The sequence below is a fragment of the Mustela lutreola genome, chromosome 6, assembly GCF_030435805.1.
Source record: "Mustela lutreola isolate mMusLut2 chromosome 6, mMusLut2.pri, whole genome shotgun sequence".
Classification (NCBI taxonomy): Eukaryota; Metazoa; Chordata; class Mammalia; order Carnivora; family Mustelidae; genus Mustela; species Mustela lutreola.
Genome location: NC_081295.1, coordinates 123,322,516 through 123,338,760, shown reverse-complemented (window position 1 = coordinate 123,338,760; position 16,245 = coordinate 123,322,516). Strand labels below are relative to the sequence as shown.

The window sequence follows — 16,245 nt, the reverse complement described above, 5'->3', positions numbered from 1 at the left end:
CAGCTCAGGTCATGATTTGATTCCAGGATCCTGGGAAGGAGCTCCATGCCCTGCTTCCTGCTCAGTGGAGAGAATCCCTCTCCCCACTGCTTGTGCTCTCCCTCCAATAAATAACATTTTAAAAATAAATAAATAAAGCCAAGTTCTGCCTCAACAAGCAGGACATTTTTCACATCAGGAAGATTGTCTGGGGCCAGGTTGGGAGGGAGGTAAAGGTAGAGGCAGGGCACTGGGCAGGGCCAGTCACTGAAGCGAGGCCAAGGCCTAGAGGGAAGGAGCCAGTTCCTGGTGGCAAGCAGTTCAGACAGCTCCCTGCTACACCGGCCATGGTACTCCCTCTGCCCTGGCTCTCATGTTGCTGCCGTCGCCTCCTCCTGCCTTCCTGGCCCCTGGCCCCCCAGGGCTCCTGGAGGTACTGCTCCCAGAGCCCCAAGGCAAGCACAGAAGAGCAAACCAGCTCCACATGCAGTGGGAAGGTAAGGTCATCCCCAAGGGTATGTGGCAGCAGGTGTGGGGGCAGATGGTAGGGGGGAGGATTCCCTTTCATCTTGTGTCAGGGGCCTGCTCCAAGTAGATACCACCCCCACCCCCAGAGCTCTTGGCCTAGTTCCAACTTCCAGATCCCCAGCACCCTCCCCACCCTCAACCCCTCTAGACCTCAGGGTTCCCTTTGCCATAGCCCTCCCTTCTTGTAGAGTCCATGAAGTCCTTGAAGAGGAATTTCCCCTAACAGTTAATTATTTCTTAGTTGGGGGTAGGGACAGCCAGTCCTCTCCTCTGTATCCTTCCTTGTACATGGACACGGAACCCATTTATGACCCCTGAGCAGCAAACTGCCCTCACCCCCAGGCTTATGCCTAAAACAGAAGCTTCCTTGGCTTCACTGATGACCATGTTAATCTAATAGGGTTCAGGGCACCTGGGTGGCTCATCAGGTTAAACCTCTGCCTTCAGCTCAGGTCATGAACCCAGAGTCCTGGGATCGAATCTCGTATCGGGCTCTCTGCTCAGCAGGGCTCTCTGCTTCCCCTCCCCTGTCTCTCTGCCTACTTGTGATCTCTGTTAAATAAATATATAAATACATAAATAAATAAATAAATAAATAATCTTTAAAAAAAAATCTAATAGGGCTCAAAGGTGAGGCAGACCACCCCAAACCTCAGCCCTGTGCCCTGGCTGATGCTTCCTCCCCTCTGCCCCGCCAACTCAGGGTCCCCGACCCCGCCCCACAGCTGAGCTGGCTCAAGCGGAGGAATTGCTGGAGCAGCAGCTGGAGCTGTACCAGGCCCTACTGGACGGGCAAGAAGGGGCCTGGGAAGCTCAGGCCCTGGTGCTCAAGATCCAGAAGCTGAAGGAACAGATGAGGAGACACCGAGAGAGCCTAGGAGACGCCTAAGCTTCCCACCAGTTCCCACTTTACCTTGGGTCAGAAACATCCCAGCCCCTCCCAAGCCACTAAGAAAAATGGAAGACACCTCCACAAAGGGGAACAATTGGGAAGTAGCAAGGAGCCATGGCCTCTGCATTCTTAGTCACATCACCCTCCCCTCTGACCCCTTGTCATCTGACCTGGGCCCCACAGCAGGGCACACAGTCCTTATAGGAATATACACTGAACCATGGTCCAACCTCACCCCAAATCCAATAAAGGGATGGAACACTTACAGACACCACAGACGCATGTGTTTTTTAGTTTTGTTAAAAAAAAGTTCAGACAATTCAGGAAATAGGGGTTTAGGAGTGGTGGTGATGCAAAAGGGGGAAGCCATGGGGTGGGGGTGGGGGTTATCAGGGGTAGGTGGCAGTAGTGTCTCCTTCACCCCATGCCCGCTGTCATCTCCTAAACAGGGACAGACTGTCACATTCCAAACAGGTGGGTGAGTCCTCTACCGCGTCTGTTCAACTGCAGAGAAAACATGGCACTATTAGAACAAGACATGGAAAAGACAGTGACCCGCCCCCATGCATGCAGAGGTCTATAGTTTGTGGGTGCAGAGGATAGGATGGGAGTGAGGAAAGATACATAGTCTGTCAAGAGAAAGAGACCTACAGGTCAACTAAACATCCCAACAGGGGCATCAAGATCAGGGGGACATGAACTTGCCAAGTGCCCATTATACACCAGAGACTTTAGGTACCTAATGAGATTTCAGACACACCAGGGAAAAAGGAGACTCTCAAGAGTTAAGGAGCCAGTTCCATGAGACCCATACTCACTGTAAGAGGAAATGTCTATCTCATCGGGCAGCTCACTAATATTGACTTCAAATCGATCCTGCACATCATTGAGGATCTTGGCATCATTTTCATCTGACACAAACGTGATGGCCAAGCCCTTAGTGCCAAACCGACCTGCTCGGGCCACCTGGAAGGAGACAGAGGGTAGCACTGGGACGACTCCCAAGTAAGAAGATTTGCAAAAGGAGGGGTGAGACAATTAGGTATGAAGAAAAAATTCAGGGAGCAAGATGGGACACTGGGATGCCCACATGGGAGTGGAGCTTACCCTATGCAGGTAGGTGTCAGAATCCTCAGGCATGTCATAATTGAAGGCAATGTTCACCCGCTCAATATCCATGCCTCGGCCAAATAGGTTGGTAGCCACAAGAATTCGTCGTTGAAAATCTTTAAACTGCTGATACCGAGAAAGCCTTTGTGAGAAAGGAAATTAGAAAAATGTTGAGTCCCTTCTCTCAATGGTCTCTTTTCCTTCCCAAAGACACAAAACATCTTTCCATCTCTGACTCACCTCTCCTCCTGGGGCATCCCTCGGTGGATGGCAATGGCTGGGAAGTTCTGCTCCACTAGGAGCTGGGCCAGGGCAATGCAACGCTGCACAGACTTCACAAAGATCACCACCTGGGTGTGTGACAGGGGATGTGTGTCCATGTGGGATTCGTGAGAGATTATGTACAAGAAGAGTTTTCAGTAACTCCACTCTTCTAAAGAAATTCCTCCTAATCCCCATCACATATTCCTCCTCTGTTCTAAATGTTAACTTAAGCCTTTCTTACTCAGCTCTGATTTTTCCTGAGCAGACATGCTGCAGACAAGGTACAGAGAGTAGTAACCAAAACCACCAGGTAGAATGTAGCTAATGGTAAAAATGAGAAAGTGATAAAAAATAAAACTGAAGTCTGGAAAGATCATGACCAGTATTTCCTACTCATTAGAAACAAATCTAAGCAATCTACTTAATTTCAGTAAGTTTTTGGTGCTAATAAATCCACAAAACAGGTTAAGTGGGGCCTTTCTTCTCAGTAAATAGCATGAGAAGAAACAAATTTAAAAACCTAACAAACCCAAAATGTTTTGGAATTTTTACAAGCTTATGAAATCCCCTCAAGAATTTTCTAGAGGGGGTGCCTGGGTGGCTCAGTGGTTAAGCCTCTGCCTTCGGCTCAGGTCATGATCTCAGGGTCCTGGGATCGAGTCCCGCATCGGGCTCTCTGCTCAGCAGGGAGCCTGCTTCCTTCTCTCTCTCTCTCTGCCTGCTTCTCTGCCTACTTGTGATTTCTCTCTGTCAAATAAATAAATAAAATCTTTTAAAAAAAAAAAAAAAAAAAAGAATTTTCTAGGAACTTTCTTTATTGAGCTTTTTCGTTATAAAACACCTGGCTGTGACAGCGATGTAACAGAAAAGCAGCTCTCACCTTGTTTAAATTCTCATTTAAGGGGCACCTGGGTGGCTCAGTGGGTTAGCCTCTGCCTTGGGCTCAGGTGATGATCTCAGGGTCCTGGGATCAAGCCCCACATCGGGTTCTCTGCTCAGCAGAGAGCCTGCTCCACCTTCCCCTCCTGCCTCTCTGCCTACTTGTGATCTCTGTCAAATGAGTAAGTAAAATCTTTAAAAAAAAAATTCTCTCTTAGAAGAATTGCATTTAAAGCCAATTTCTCGCTCACATTACGGCACATCTTCAATAAATGGATACTTAACCAGGTTTCTGCTACAGTTGGAGACATGCTCATCCTCCTACTGGACCTTGAACAACTGACCTGATTGAACTCAAGGACATCGAGAAGGTCAAAGAGCTTCCGGTTCTTCTCGTTGTCCTTCAGTTTCACGTAGTACTGCTGCAACCCATGCAGCGTCAGCTTCGTCTCATCATCCACGAAGATCTCCATTGGCTGGGGGGGGAGGGGGGAGTAGGGGTGGGGAACGGGAGGAGGGCAGAGTGGGGGGGTTAAACCTGGGGGGGTGGAGGAACTTGATCTCCAATACACCCCATGGGGGGATGGGGAGAAGAGAAAACTGAAAATCCCACCATACCCCCCAAAATACCCCTTTTAATGTGGTCTCTTCCACATTAGCTCTAATTTCCTTCCTATCAGACATGAGTTTTAAGACTGCCCAACCTCAACCAGGCATGGGAAGGGAACTTTCCAGAAAGGAAAAGGAGCAGTGGGACCACCCACTGGCAAGATGCCATTACCTCAAAGGGAGGTGCCAGAGTAAAGAAAATGGGAGATGATCCCCAAAGGGAGAATGTGGTCTAAACGCCTGGGTACTGGTGGGTCAGAGTTAACTCAGAGATGGTTGTAAAAATACAGGGGAAGACAAGGATTGCTTCATTAGAGCATTCTCTTAACTAAGAGAATGAGGAGGCGCCTGCGTGGCTCAGTGGATTAAGCATCTACCTTCAACTCAGGTCATGAGCTGAGAGTCCTTGGATCAAGCCCCTCATTACGCTCCCTCCTCAATGGGGAGTCTGTTTCTCCCTCCCCCTCTGCCCCTCCCACCTGCCTGTGCTTTCTCTCAAATAAATCTTTAAAAAAACAAAACTAAGAAAATCAGATCCACATCAGGAGGATGGGTATCTTCAGATCAGAATGCTACAATGGACGGTCTCAAAAATGCCATGAAAGAAAAGCAAAGGTTACTCAAGTTGAGTAACAACTTGCCCTCAGACTACAAGGGAATAATTTAGATGGCACTGGTCTCTGAACTAAGAGTCAAACCAACTAGAGTATTACAGGGATGGTACCATTAAATGGTGTTAAGAAACCAATTCAGAGCAGCAGACACATACTCATCTGCGCGCATACACGCACGCACACACACGCGCACACACACACACACACAAAACCCTTGAAGGGGAGGAAGGCAACATAAAAAAAATATAAATTGACACAAGACTCAACTCCTGAGTCCAAGCTTCCTAGCACTCTTCACTAACCTGGGGACATAATTAACATGAACACCCAGGGTCCAAGATTTCAGGAAAGGAAGTGTGGCACAGGAGAAAACCAGAAGCCCAATCCCAGAAAGCAGGCTAGTACAGGCAGGCTTTTCAAAGAGTTCCATGGCCTCCTTCAAATCTAATCCTAGCCCCAAGTATAGCTAAAGACAGTTAACACCCCATGGGAAGGAGCAGTACGGGATAGGGAAAGAATACACTGCACTGTGTATACAACAGGCCCCATCTAGCCCCAAACCCTGACACCCACCTGGGTCACATCCAAGTGGAGCTCCTCACTTTACCTTTCCCATATCCCTCTCCTCTGAGCATTAAAAAATTGTTTTAAAAAAGAAAAAAAAAATCTACCCCCCCTTTCAGGACACCCCTCCCCCCAACACATATGGGGGGAAACAGGGAGCACGGCACGCCTTGGATTCAGGAAAAAAACCGGGAACGGAAAAAGAGGCTGGTTTGGTCCTCAGCTTCCTGGTCAGCTTTCCCCGCGGCCTCCGCTGCCGCCATCCACCGCTGGGTGCCGTCTGCATTTCCCCCGCCGCTCCACGGTGCTTCTCTGCTGCTGGCTCACATCAACCGAGACTCCGGATGGGTGCGAGGAGGTGTGGACGGGAAGGAGTAAGGGATCGGGGACTGAGGTGCCAAAGGCCCCCACCCCTGGAGGTGGGGAGGGAGCGGATTCATTGGTGTTGTTTGCTCTTCTTCTGTACATGCCCTGCAATCTGTCTGTCCCTCTCTTGCTCTCCTGCCACCGGGAGGTTATGAGTTTTGGGAAGCAGAAGGCTCCAACTGTCGGCTCGATGCCACTTTGAGGGTGCGTGGCTGTAAAGGACTATGTAGGAGACGATGGGTGGGTGGTAGGGCAAAAAATTCTGCCCTCCCCCAAAAAGAAAGAGGTTCAAAAATGCTGTGATGGAAAAAAAAAAAAAGGTCGAACACTACCCGCTCTCAAGTTAACCCGACCAAGTCTTCCGGAGTTTCCCTGGCGCCCGCGCAGACCCTAACACTAGCTGTCTCTGCCTCTGTGTGTCTCTTCAAGGAGTCATCACTCCCCGATGGGCACGTGCCCCCTTCTTGGCACTTGAAGGACAAGGGAGTCTGGAGGAAGAGGGCGCGGAAGGGGAGGAGGCAGTGGGCAGGGAGTGGAGGGAGAGAAGGTAGAAGGGTATTTACGTCTTGCATGAACTTGCGGCAGACGGGACGGATCTCTTTGCTCAAGGTAGCACTGAACATCATGACCTGCTTCTCATGGGGGGTCATGCGAAAAATTTCCTGGACATCCCGACGCATGTCTACAAGAGAAAGGAAAAAAATCATAGGAGAAAAAAGCATTATGTCAGAGACAAAGACCAGAGACCGCCTCCCCAGTGAGGTGAAGACTGCTGGAATAGGGTAAGCAAGATTCATTTCACAGAAAGACTGGTCTCAGGTACTCTATTCACTCTATTCACATAAAATCACATCCACTGCAATATCCCAGTGGAATCTGAAATAAAGACTTAGGGACCAGATTCCAGCTTTGTTTTAACCAGGCAATGTTTTTTTTTTTAATGGTTGTTTTAACCAGTCAAAAAGATAATGAAACCCTGAATCTCACAATTATGATATGGAGATGAAGCCCACGGCAGAGGCTCACAGGCCTAAAACCCTTGAATAATGCTTTACAAAGCCCTTCTCCCTTTCTCCCCTTGCCCAACTTTTCACAAATACTGCACACCTAATTACATTCTAGCTGTCAGAGTCCATTCCATGTTTCCTCTGGATCGTACTTTCTATCCAGCCAGGCAAGTGAGATCCCTCTATCTGAAGCCCACTTTATGGGTCACCATCTGTAACAGCCAAAGATATCTGGAATGACTTATCCCTGGGGCTATGTCCATCCCCACTGTCTCGTGTATTAAATGTGGGTTCTTACAGGTGATTTGCCTTTCTTGTGACATACTGTATTACAGAAAATCCCATAAACTCTCCACATTAATCTTGGGTCTAAAGATCTATTCAGCTATAAATTCTGATATATGCTGTGCAGGGGATGCGAGAAAGTATACAGTTTTCCTCTTTCAGTTTATTATCTCCCCAAACATCCCCAATGAGAAGCTAAAAAGGAAAGAACAGTGGTGTGACTAATGTCTAAGATCAACAGTCACTCCTCTCAAAGAAAAAGAAACCTCCATCACAGAAGGGAAGGACAAAATACACTTCCCCTTGACCACCAAGGCTGCTTAAAAAGCCTAAAAAAACCAAGAGGGGAACCAGAGCCATCAGTCATGGGTGATAGATTAAGAGTCGTCCTGGCACTGAAGTGCTCCTGTAGCAAATAAACATCATCTGGCTCTGAAGGGCAACTCCCAGATCACTAGCCCCACCCACCGTTGCCACTCACCGAGCTGTTCAAGCATCTTATCACATTCATCCAAGATAAAGTGTTTAATGTGTTTGAGATTGAGGCTCTTATTTCGAGCCAGGGCGAGGATGCGGCCAGGGGTCCCCACAACAATATGCGGGCAGTTCTTCTTCAGCACCTCTTCATCCTTCTTGATAGACAGACCACCAAAAAACACCGCGACCTATGTTAACCCAGGAGAAAACAGTGTCTCACAAGCAAGGAAAGAGTCCAATCTCCCCACAGTTCCCATCCTTTTAATCTAAATGAATTCTTAGAACATTTCAAAGCAACAAGGAATATTAAACATCACCCAATCTAAAATTTTTGTTTAGATTTTATTTTAAATTTTATTTTGATGCCCAAACACTGAAGCTAAGAAACAAAAGTGACTTGCCCAAAGTTATGTGGCTAATCAGAGCAGTCAGGACTAGCATTTTCTTCTGACTTAATCTAATAATCTTCCTTCCCCTGATTCTGTGGCCAGACTTCATTCTAAGAACGAGGACAGCAAGGGCATCTGGCTGGTAAAGAATGTTGACTTTTTTTTTTTAAAGGTTTTATATATTTATTTGACAGAGATCACAAGTAGACAGAGAGAGAGAGAGAGAGGAGGAAGCAGGCTCCCGCTGACCGCTGAGCAGAGAGCCCGATGCGGGGCTCGATCCCAGAACCCTGGGATCATGACCGGAGCCAAAGGCAGAGGCTTTAACCCGCTGAGCCACCCAGGCGCCCCAAGCATGTTGACTCTTGATCTTAGGGTTGAGTTTGAGCCCCACACTGGGTGTAAATTATAAACAAATTAAAAAAAGGGGGGGGGGGGTAACAAGAAATTACCAGAGCAAGGTATCACAAAACACCCATGATGGAATATCCAGTTTTTTCCTAACTAAACTCAGATATTTTTCTTTCTATTTAAAGTAGACTCCATACCCAGTGTACAGCCCAATGTAGGGTGTGAACTCACAACCCAGGATCAAGAGTCTGATGCTCAACTGGCCGAACACCCCCGGAGCCTCTGAACTCAGATTTTTTTTTTTTTTAAGATTTTATTTATTTATTTGACAGAGAGATGACAAGCAGGCAGAGAGAGAGGAGGAAGCAGGCTCCCTGCTGAGCAGAGAGCCCGATGTGGGGCTCGATCCCAGGACCCCGGGATCATGACTTGAGCCGAAGGCAGCGGCCCAACCCACTGAGCCACCCAGGCGCCCCTGAACTCAGATTTTTAAATGCCATTTTGCATAAACCTTATGAAATTACTGATTCAACATGAACATATTATTCCACATTAAAAACATAAGGGGAGGGTGCCTGGGTGGCTCAGTGGGTTAAAGCCTTGGGCTCAGGTCATGATTCTGGGGTCCTGGGATCAAGCCCCACATTGTGGATCTGAGCCTTAGTACACTATCAAATGACACCAGAAACTGCTTTCTAGTTTCAAAGAAAAACTGATCACAAGATGAGACTGTCACAAAAAAAAACTAAAATCACTTATTACAGGACAACCAAGTTTGCAACAGGATATACAAAGCATATCAACTCAAAACAACTTGCCAAAAACGTTTAACTTCAATTAATTAAGCTTTCAAATATGTGTTTCAGTTAAAGGAAATTAGAAAGAAAAGAACTTAAACAACACCATTAAGGGAGTACCAGACAAACCCCACATAGCCTATTCTGTAGAACTAGCCCAACCTCAAACAAGTCACTTTAGCACAATTTTTTAATTTATTTTTTAAAGATTTTATTTATTTATTAGACAGGCAGAGATCACAAGTAGGCAGAGGGGCAGGCAGAGAGAGGGGGCGGGGAAGCAGGCTCCCTGCTGAGCAGAGCACCTGATGCTGGGCTTGATCCCAGTACCCTGGGATCATGACCTGAGCCAAAGGCAGAGGCTTAAACCCACTGATCCACCCAGGCGCCTACTTTAGCACAATTTTAAACAAAGTAAGAAAACGTCATGACAATTTGTATTCAGTCTTTTTTTTTTTTTTTAATTTATCTGACAGACAGAGATCACAGGTAGGCAGAGAGGCAGGCAGAGAGAGAGAGGGAAGCAGGCTCCCTGCTGAGCACAGAGCCCGATGTGGGGCTCGATCCCAGGACCCTGGGATCATGACCTGAGCCAAAGGCAGAGGCTTTAACCCACTGAGCCACCCAGGCACCCCTGTATTCAGTCTTAACACAAACAATATTCTCTTTTGGGGCACACGGGTGGCTAAGTTGAAGAGCATCCAATTCTTGATCTCTGGGTTTTGAGTTTGAGCCCCACCCTGGGTGTACAGATTACTAAAAAAAATAATAATGATAAACTTTAAAAAATTCTTTTAAGGGCACCTGGGATCAAGTCCCGAATCAGGCGCTCTGCTCAGCAGGGAGCCTGCTTCCTCCCCTCTCTCTCTGCCTGCCTCTCTGCCTACTTGTGATCTGCCTATCAAATAAGTAAGTAAAATCTTTAAAAAAGAAAAAAATTTCTTTTAAGCCACATAAGCTAGTAAGCTAGACCTATAGAGGAGGAAGTGCAATCCTTGCTCACTAATGAGCCCAACAATAAATGTTTAAACAATCATAACAATAGAAACTTCTCTGGTTTTCAACTTTTTAGAATCAACCAGTAACAAGACCACCTGGTGGAAGAACAATCAGACAATGTAAAAACTGAAATAAGCGTAACACACACATACAGCATTTAAATTATCTTTAAGGAATTAAAATTAATTTTCATGTAACAAAAGAATAACGTAAACCAACTACTCTTTCATGAAAAAAATCAAAAACATCTGGAATTTGATAAAATGAGAGAAGAGCAACTAATACTTGGTGTCACAGAAACATTAGGGAAAAAGGAAAAAAAACGTTAACAATTACCTTCTGTGAAGTGAGATTAGAGATAGGAGAACACAAGTCTTCTATTACGAGGCCTTCTACATTACTCCAGCATGTTTAGCCCACACAGGTATTATTGCTACTTTGGCTTTTACTACTACTTTTTATTTAAGACTAGTTTAGCTCCATCAGTTATGCATCTGACCTCCACTCAGGTCATGATCCTGGGGTCCTGGGATTGAGCCCTATGTGGGGCTCCCTCCTCAGAGGGGAGTCTGCCTCTCCCTCAGCCCACCACTGGCTCCTGCATGCTCGCTCTCTCAAATAAATAAACTAAATCTCTTAAAAAAAAAAAAAAAAAGGACTATTTTTAAGTTAGGGCTAGGAACTCAACACATGAAGTAATGATTAACAGGAGAAAATCCCAATAATCCCAACAAAATCATTGTTCACCACATCCTAGTGGACAGTAGGAAGTTATACACATCAGTGCTTCTCAAACTCTAATTACTCGGAGATCTTGTTAGAATGCATATTCATACCCAGTAGGTCTGGGGTGGTACCCACATAATCTGCATTTTCATCCAAATTATGGGGCTTGGGAACCACACTATGAAAACCAAGATTATATATGGAAGGGGTGCCTAGGTGGCTCAGTGGGTTAAAGCCTCGGTCTTTGGCTCAGGTCATGATCCCAGGGTCCTGGGATCAAGCCCCGAATTGGGCTCTCTGCTCAGCGGGGAGCCTGCTTCCTCCTCTCTCTGCCTACCTGCCTACTTGTGATCTCTGTCTGTCAAATAAATAAATAAAATCTTTAAAAAAAAAAACAGATTATATATGGAAAACCCAACTCTATTCTGTTGTGGCCCCCAAACATCTTTCAATTTTCTGCCATTTTAAAGAATCCTCAAAATTCACACACAACACTAGAGATATTTTGGCGCTTCCAGCCTTCTCTTGCTAAAAACTAAAGCAAACTAACTTCTCCGAGATTAGAACATAGCAAACATCTTAAAATTACAATGCGTATTCAAAAGTGAACCCTATAACGTAAATCTCTTGCACACCAAAGTCTGCAGAAAACCACCAACTATTATTACCTATACATGACTTTCACATAAAAGTAATTTAACAAACTGTGGACATGAAGACTGCTAGTCTACAAGTCTTCAATGCCTTCAAAGCCCCACACCTCACCCTCCCAGGTCTCTTTACCCTGGCTTACCTTGACATTGGGCATGTATTTAGAGAAGCGCTCATATTCCTTGCTGATCTGAAAAGCCAACTCCCGAGTGTGACACATCACGAGCACAGACACCTGGGGCCAGGTGAGTAGATGGAGACAAACAATATAGCCCTTTACTATGCCCTCTGGGGAAGCAAACCACCACAAAAGCACATCTGACAGATCATAAATGACTTCAGTTCTGAGATCTAAACTACTAACCCCATCATTACCATGTAATATCCCCTATGGACATCAAAGGTGACAGAAATCATCTTAGCAACAAATTCTGAATGCATCACAGGGCTAAGACAAAACACCCCTCTCAAATATTTCTAACCAAAATGTCCTCCACAGCACTCTCCCCAAGTATACCTGTCCAGTAACTGGCTCCAGCTGCTGCAGTGTGGCCAGCACAAACACCGCTGTCTTCCCCATGCCTGACTTGGCCTGGCACAGGACATCCATTCCCAGAATGGCCTGAGGGATGCACTCATGCTGGACTACAAGTAGGGGAGAAAAAATAAATAAATTAGACTTCGGTCTCCAGATAACTCCACCACTTTTTTTTCACCACGCCAACCCTATTTTTCACCATTCAATTTCTTAAAATGGTTATCAATTTCCAGACTCTTTCTACCTCTCTTCTCCCTCAAATTCATCCCAAAAAGCAGGCCTTCCTAGTTCATTCTTGCTTTAGCCTCCAACTCCAGTGCCCCCTCCTCCATCCTGCTAAAAACCGTCTTGCACCAACCAACAGCTCACTTTTAGTGCTCCTGACTCTGTCCCTATCCTTAACCTGTAAAAATCTAGGACATGAGTGCCTGCCCCAGGCTATTTCTCCTACTCAGCTTGCCACGCCTTCGGCCACATAACCCAGCAACTCTGAAGGGCTTGGTAGCTGACCCAGAAGCCACACACTTTAGATCAGCAATCAAGGTTTCTAGAGACCAGAGCTGGCCTGGCCCAACAGAGAGGGACTAAAGGTCCAACCAGCTCCTCTCTAGACTTTCAAAATTAGAAACCTAAATGACAAAATTTTTAAAAAAACAAGTAAACAAGAATAATAAACCAGTCACAAGAAGAAATGGCAGACCCCTTAAGTTGCTTTTCAAGTATCATATATGGAAAGACAATCTATACAAATCTTTGCTACTGCTAAAATAATTGTTTACCCTTTATTTCCTGATCTAGCCTAAAGTGTGTATCACCTGAGGGACTGTTTAACACACCTGTTTCTTGTATCCTTTGGGAGCCTAACGAATGACTCTATACTGGAAAAAAAATTTACCTTCTGATGGATGCTCAAAGCCACAGTCGACAATGGCCCGGAGCAACTCTGGCTTCAGCAGGAAGTCACGAAAGCCAGAGCTGTGGATGGAGACATAGGAGCCCTTCACATCCTTCTTGGCAGGGGCCTCAGCCCCATCTCCCCCAGCTGCTGTCTCCACCTCATCTTCTTCATAGTCCAAGAGCTCATTGTCCACATCATTCTCTGCCATAACTGGGCCGGCAGGGGGAGAAGGGGAGGGGTCTCTGGATGGGTTCACGCAGAGTTAAGTGAAAACAAGGAAGGAAAGTGGGGGCTTGAGCAACAGTTTAAAAAAAAAAAAAAACCTAGTTTATGATAGAAGAGCTAGGGAAAAAACAGATGGAAGACTTATTAGTCACAAACAAAGACTTCACCACCTCTTTCCCATCCCCACACTCTTCCCACTTTCCCTAAACTATGACACCTTTACCTGGGAAAAAAAACTAAAAGGACCACAAAACATAAAAGCAAGAACAAATATAACACAGTGGCCCCAAGTGATGTAGTTAAGACACAAATTCCCCAAAAAATAAGGATCAGAATAGCATAAACCAGGAAGTAGGAAGACGAGAACCAGCATATGAATTCCTGATCTGTAACAGTAATGAAGAAAACCGAAAATGAAAAGCAAAATATGAGACGGGAATAGAGAATGGAGAGAACAAGATAAGGAGAAGTCCTTAAAGATCCTCAAAGAAACTCTGTGCTTTCCCTATAATCTCCCTAACAAAGCAGCCATCAGTCAAGGGTGATAGATTAAGGTCATCATTGCAGAAAGCGCTCATTTCTCAAAATAAAAACATCATGTGGCTGCCATCTACCTCCCACTCCTCAGTAACCTCCTTCTAGTGCATAAGAAATCCCTGTGTGATTGACGGGGATGGGGGGTGTAAGAGAAATGGCTCAGCCAGAAAAGTATTCATCTCTTCTCCATACATGAGAAGGAAGAACTATTTGAGAGAGACGCTTGCTCCAGCTTTAACAGAAACCGTAGCAAGGGGTCTCACATCACCCTTGCGTTACTTCTCTCGTGGACTCCCTTCCGAAAATCAAACAATGAAACCGTGCATAAACATGCGGAACATGTTCCAAACAAAAGTTCTAAGTCCAGATGAGAAAAGTCCAAAAGGCCCGGAAACCGGCTTCTCCTCCTATTCCCACCTTGGGCCATCAAGTGGACCCAGAGAGAAGAGAAGGTGAAAAGAGCCCCGCCCTCCGCAAATGCCCGGGACCAGAGAACACCTAGCGCCGCCTCTCACCATCGCCAGGGGCTCCGATACACAAGGAGCGCAGCAAAGGAGCAGGGAGCAAAAGAAACACAATGGCGCTGGGGCCACCATCTTGGATTGGGCCCCCTAGCATCCCTACCTCCTCCCCCGCCCCCGACACTGAAAGCTCTGAAAAGGAATGCAAGCAATAGAAGTAATGACCCAGCTAGGCCCCAGGGACCAGACCATAACCTGTGGAACGGGTATCAGGAGTCCATTGGACAGGATGACCGCAAAGAAACTCAGATGGAGGCGGATGATACTGAAGGCCAAAACTTACCTAAGCAAGGCGAGCGCATATGGCGGCGGCAACAGCGATGAAAGAGGGAATCAGCCTTCACTTCCGGTTCTCGGCTTCCCTCATCCCCGAGCCTCCCGCCTTCTCGCCTGCAAGCGCGCAGGCGCAAGGGACCGGAAGACGATCTTTCCAGAGTCAATCCTTCCGCGTGCGGTGGGGTTGCCTTTAGAAACTGCCTGTATGGATTTTTCTTTTTTTTAGCCACTTCTAATTCCTCCGCTACTGCAAGTAACAAAAGACATTAAGGAAACTAGCAACTCCCGCTGTTACCTTTTTTCTCTTATCCTCGTCTACTCCACGTCCCTCACCTCTTCCCTTAGGTTCTTGCCGGGCAGGTCTTCTCTCTAGGCACCTCTCCGTGAGCGCCCCGCTCGGTGGAACAGGATGGCGCGGACTGAGAGTTCCCACGGGGTCCTTGGCCCGGTAGTCAAGGTGACCCGGGTGCGTCTGCGCTATAGCTAGTCTGACCCCAGCTGAGGGGTAGGAACGAACGTGAAGCGCGCTCTTGGATCCTCATCCTACCTTTTTTCTCAGGGGTGGAGACAGCGGCATTTGCCCAAAATAATGTTGGTCCGCGTAGTTGATGCCCCAAGGACCCTGAAGCCAATGGGCAGGAAATTCGAGGCAGGAAGGTGTCCAGAAACCACTGAGTGGGGCAAGGGGTGGGGTGGGGGGTCTAGTTTCCGCCTCAAGTGTTAAAGATAAATGACAGGGCTTGAGGGTTACACAACACCCCACAAGTATTGTTAACTCGACCAGAATGTCCTTAGCCCCGCTTCCAGCAGCCCCATTGTTCAGGTTGAATTTTTTCCTGAATAAATCCTTTAATATACCAGTCTTTGATAACGCCTCATAAGTCAGATGTGATGTCAAAAATGACAGCAAACGTTTGGCTCTTTACCTGTTATCACAGTTAATTGTTTAACACTAAGGAATAGGTATCCTTATTCCCATTTCATAACAAGCAAACAAAGCAACATGTCCAAAGTAACAAAGCTAGTGAGGTGACAGAGCCAGGATACAAATACATTTTATTTCTATTGTATCCTGCCTCCCTGCTTGAGTCTGGTTAATAATTACACTGTGGATTACCTCATTGGTTCAAATCTTTCGTTTGGTGGGACGCCTGGGTGGCTCAGTTGGTTAAGCAGCTGCCTTTGGCTCAGGTCATGATCCCAGTGCCCTGGGATCCAGTCCCACATCAGGCTCCTTGCTCCGGAGGGAGCCTGCTTCTCCCTCTGACTGCCTGCCACCCTGTCTGCCTGTGCTCCCTCTCTCTCTCTCTCTCTCTCTCTCTCTCTGACAAATAAATAAAATCCTAAAAAAAAAATCTTTTTGGTGAAGCAAGCAGTGCTTTCTGTAGCCAAGAGAAGTAACAGTAATTCAAGGATGGTGCCCTTCTGGGCAGTTTTTCCGACCCTAAGTGTTCCAAGTTTGGGGGCACCTAGGTAGCGCAGTCTGGTAAGCATCTGCTTTTGGCTCAGTTCATGATCCCAGGGTTCTGGGCTCCAGTCCTGCATCAGACTCCCTGCTCAAGCTTCTCTCTCTCCCTCTGACCCTGCCTGCCACGAACGTTCTCTCTCGCTCTGCTCTCTCTCAAATAAATAAATAATCTTCCTTTAAAAGGAAAGAAAGAAAAAGAAAGCAAGATAAGGGACAAAGAGTGCTTGTTCCTACACCAGTTTTTCTCTATACCTGCCATCTATAGTTCTCAGGTTCCCAACAAGTAACCATGTAT

At 46.5% G+C, this 16,245-nt stretch overlaps 2 protein-coding genes and 2 non-coding genes across 6 annotated transcripts; 1 reads left to right on the top strand and 3 right to left on the bottom strand.

The window, feature by feature from the left end:
• Positions 1-257: 257 nt before the first annotated feature.
• Positions 258-1,675, top strand: MCCD1 (mitochondrial coiled-coil domain 1). Its single transcript, XM_059178966.1, has 2 exons — positions 258-476; positions 1,211-1,675. Exons 1-2 carry the CDS (start codon positions 327-329, stop codon positions 1,394-1,396), a joined length of 336 nt encoding a protein of 111 aa, XP_059034949.1. The 5' UTR covers positions 258-326; the 3' UTR covers positions 1,397-1,675.
• An 8-nt stretch (positions 1,676-1,683) lies between these two features.
• Positions 1,684-14,696, bottom strand: DDX39B (DExD-box helicase 39B). 3 transcript variants are annotated; one of them, XM_059178946.1, is made up of 11 exons: positions 14,490-14,696; positions 12,921-13,133; positions 12,005-12,132; positions 11,630-11,722; positions 7,579-7,762; positions 6,369-6,487; positions 3,997-4,128; positions 2,750-2,859; positions 2,507-2,651; positions 2,218-2,365; positions 1,684-1,903 (listed from the first exon to the last, which is right to left on the bottom strand). In XM_059178946.1, exons 1-11 carry the CDS (start codon positions 14,506-14,508, stop codon positions 1,887-1,889), a joined length of 1,308 nt encoding a protein of 435 aa, XP_059034929.1. In that variant the 5' UTR covers positions 14,509-14,696; the 3' UTR covers positions 1,684-1,886. The 3 variants fall into 3 exon arrangements, with proteins under 3 accessions (XP_059034929.1, XP_059034927.1, XP_059034928.1); XM_059178944.1 differs by having other exon boundaries at positions 12,921-13,265; positions 14,490-14,647; XM_059178945.1 differs by having other exon boundaries at positions 12,921-13,165; positions 14,490-14,640.
• LOC131834984 (small nucleolar RNA SNORD83) lies at positions 7,452-7,528 on the bottom strand. The gene has a single exon (XR_009355066.1). It is a non-coding gene; the product is annotated as a small nucleolar RNA SNORD83 (small nucleolar RNA).
• LOC131834983 (small nucleolar RNA SNORD83) lies at positions 13,675-13,752 on the bottom strand. Its single transcript, XR_009355065.1, has one exon. It is a non-coding gene; the product is annotated as a small nucleolar RNA SNORD83 (small nucleolar RNA).
• Positions 14,697-16,245: the final 1,549 nt, after the last annotated feature.

What these genes read in the sequence shown, in the direction of transcription:
- MCCD1 (XM_059178966.1), top strand. Translation starts at nt 327, where the DNA reads ATGGTACTCCCTCTGCCCTGGCTCTCATGTTGCTGCCGTCGCCTCCTC. An exon ending in GCTCCACATGCAGTGGGAAG is followed by an intron (nt 477 to 1,210) that starts GTAAGGTCATCC and finishes CCGCCAACTCAG; the next exon opens with GGTCCCCGACCCCGCCCCAC.
- DDX39B (XM_059178946.1), bottom strand. An exon ending in TGGAGCCAGTTACTGGACAG is followed by an intron (nt 11,723 to 12,004) that starts GTATACTTGGGG and finishes ACCTGGCCCCAG; the next exon opens with GTGTCTGTGCTCGTGATGTG. An exon ending in AATACATGCCCAATGTCAAG is followed by an intron (nt 7,763 to 11,629) that starts GTAAGCCAGGGT and finishes GGGTTAACATAG; the next exon opens with GTCGCGGTGTTTTTTGGTGG.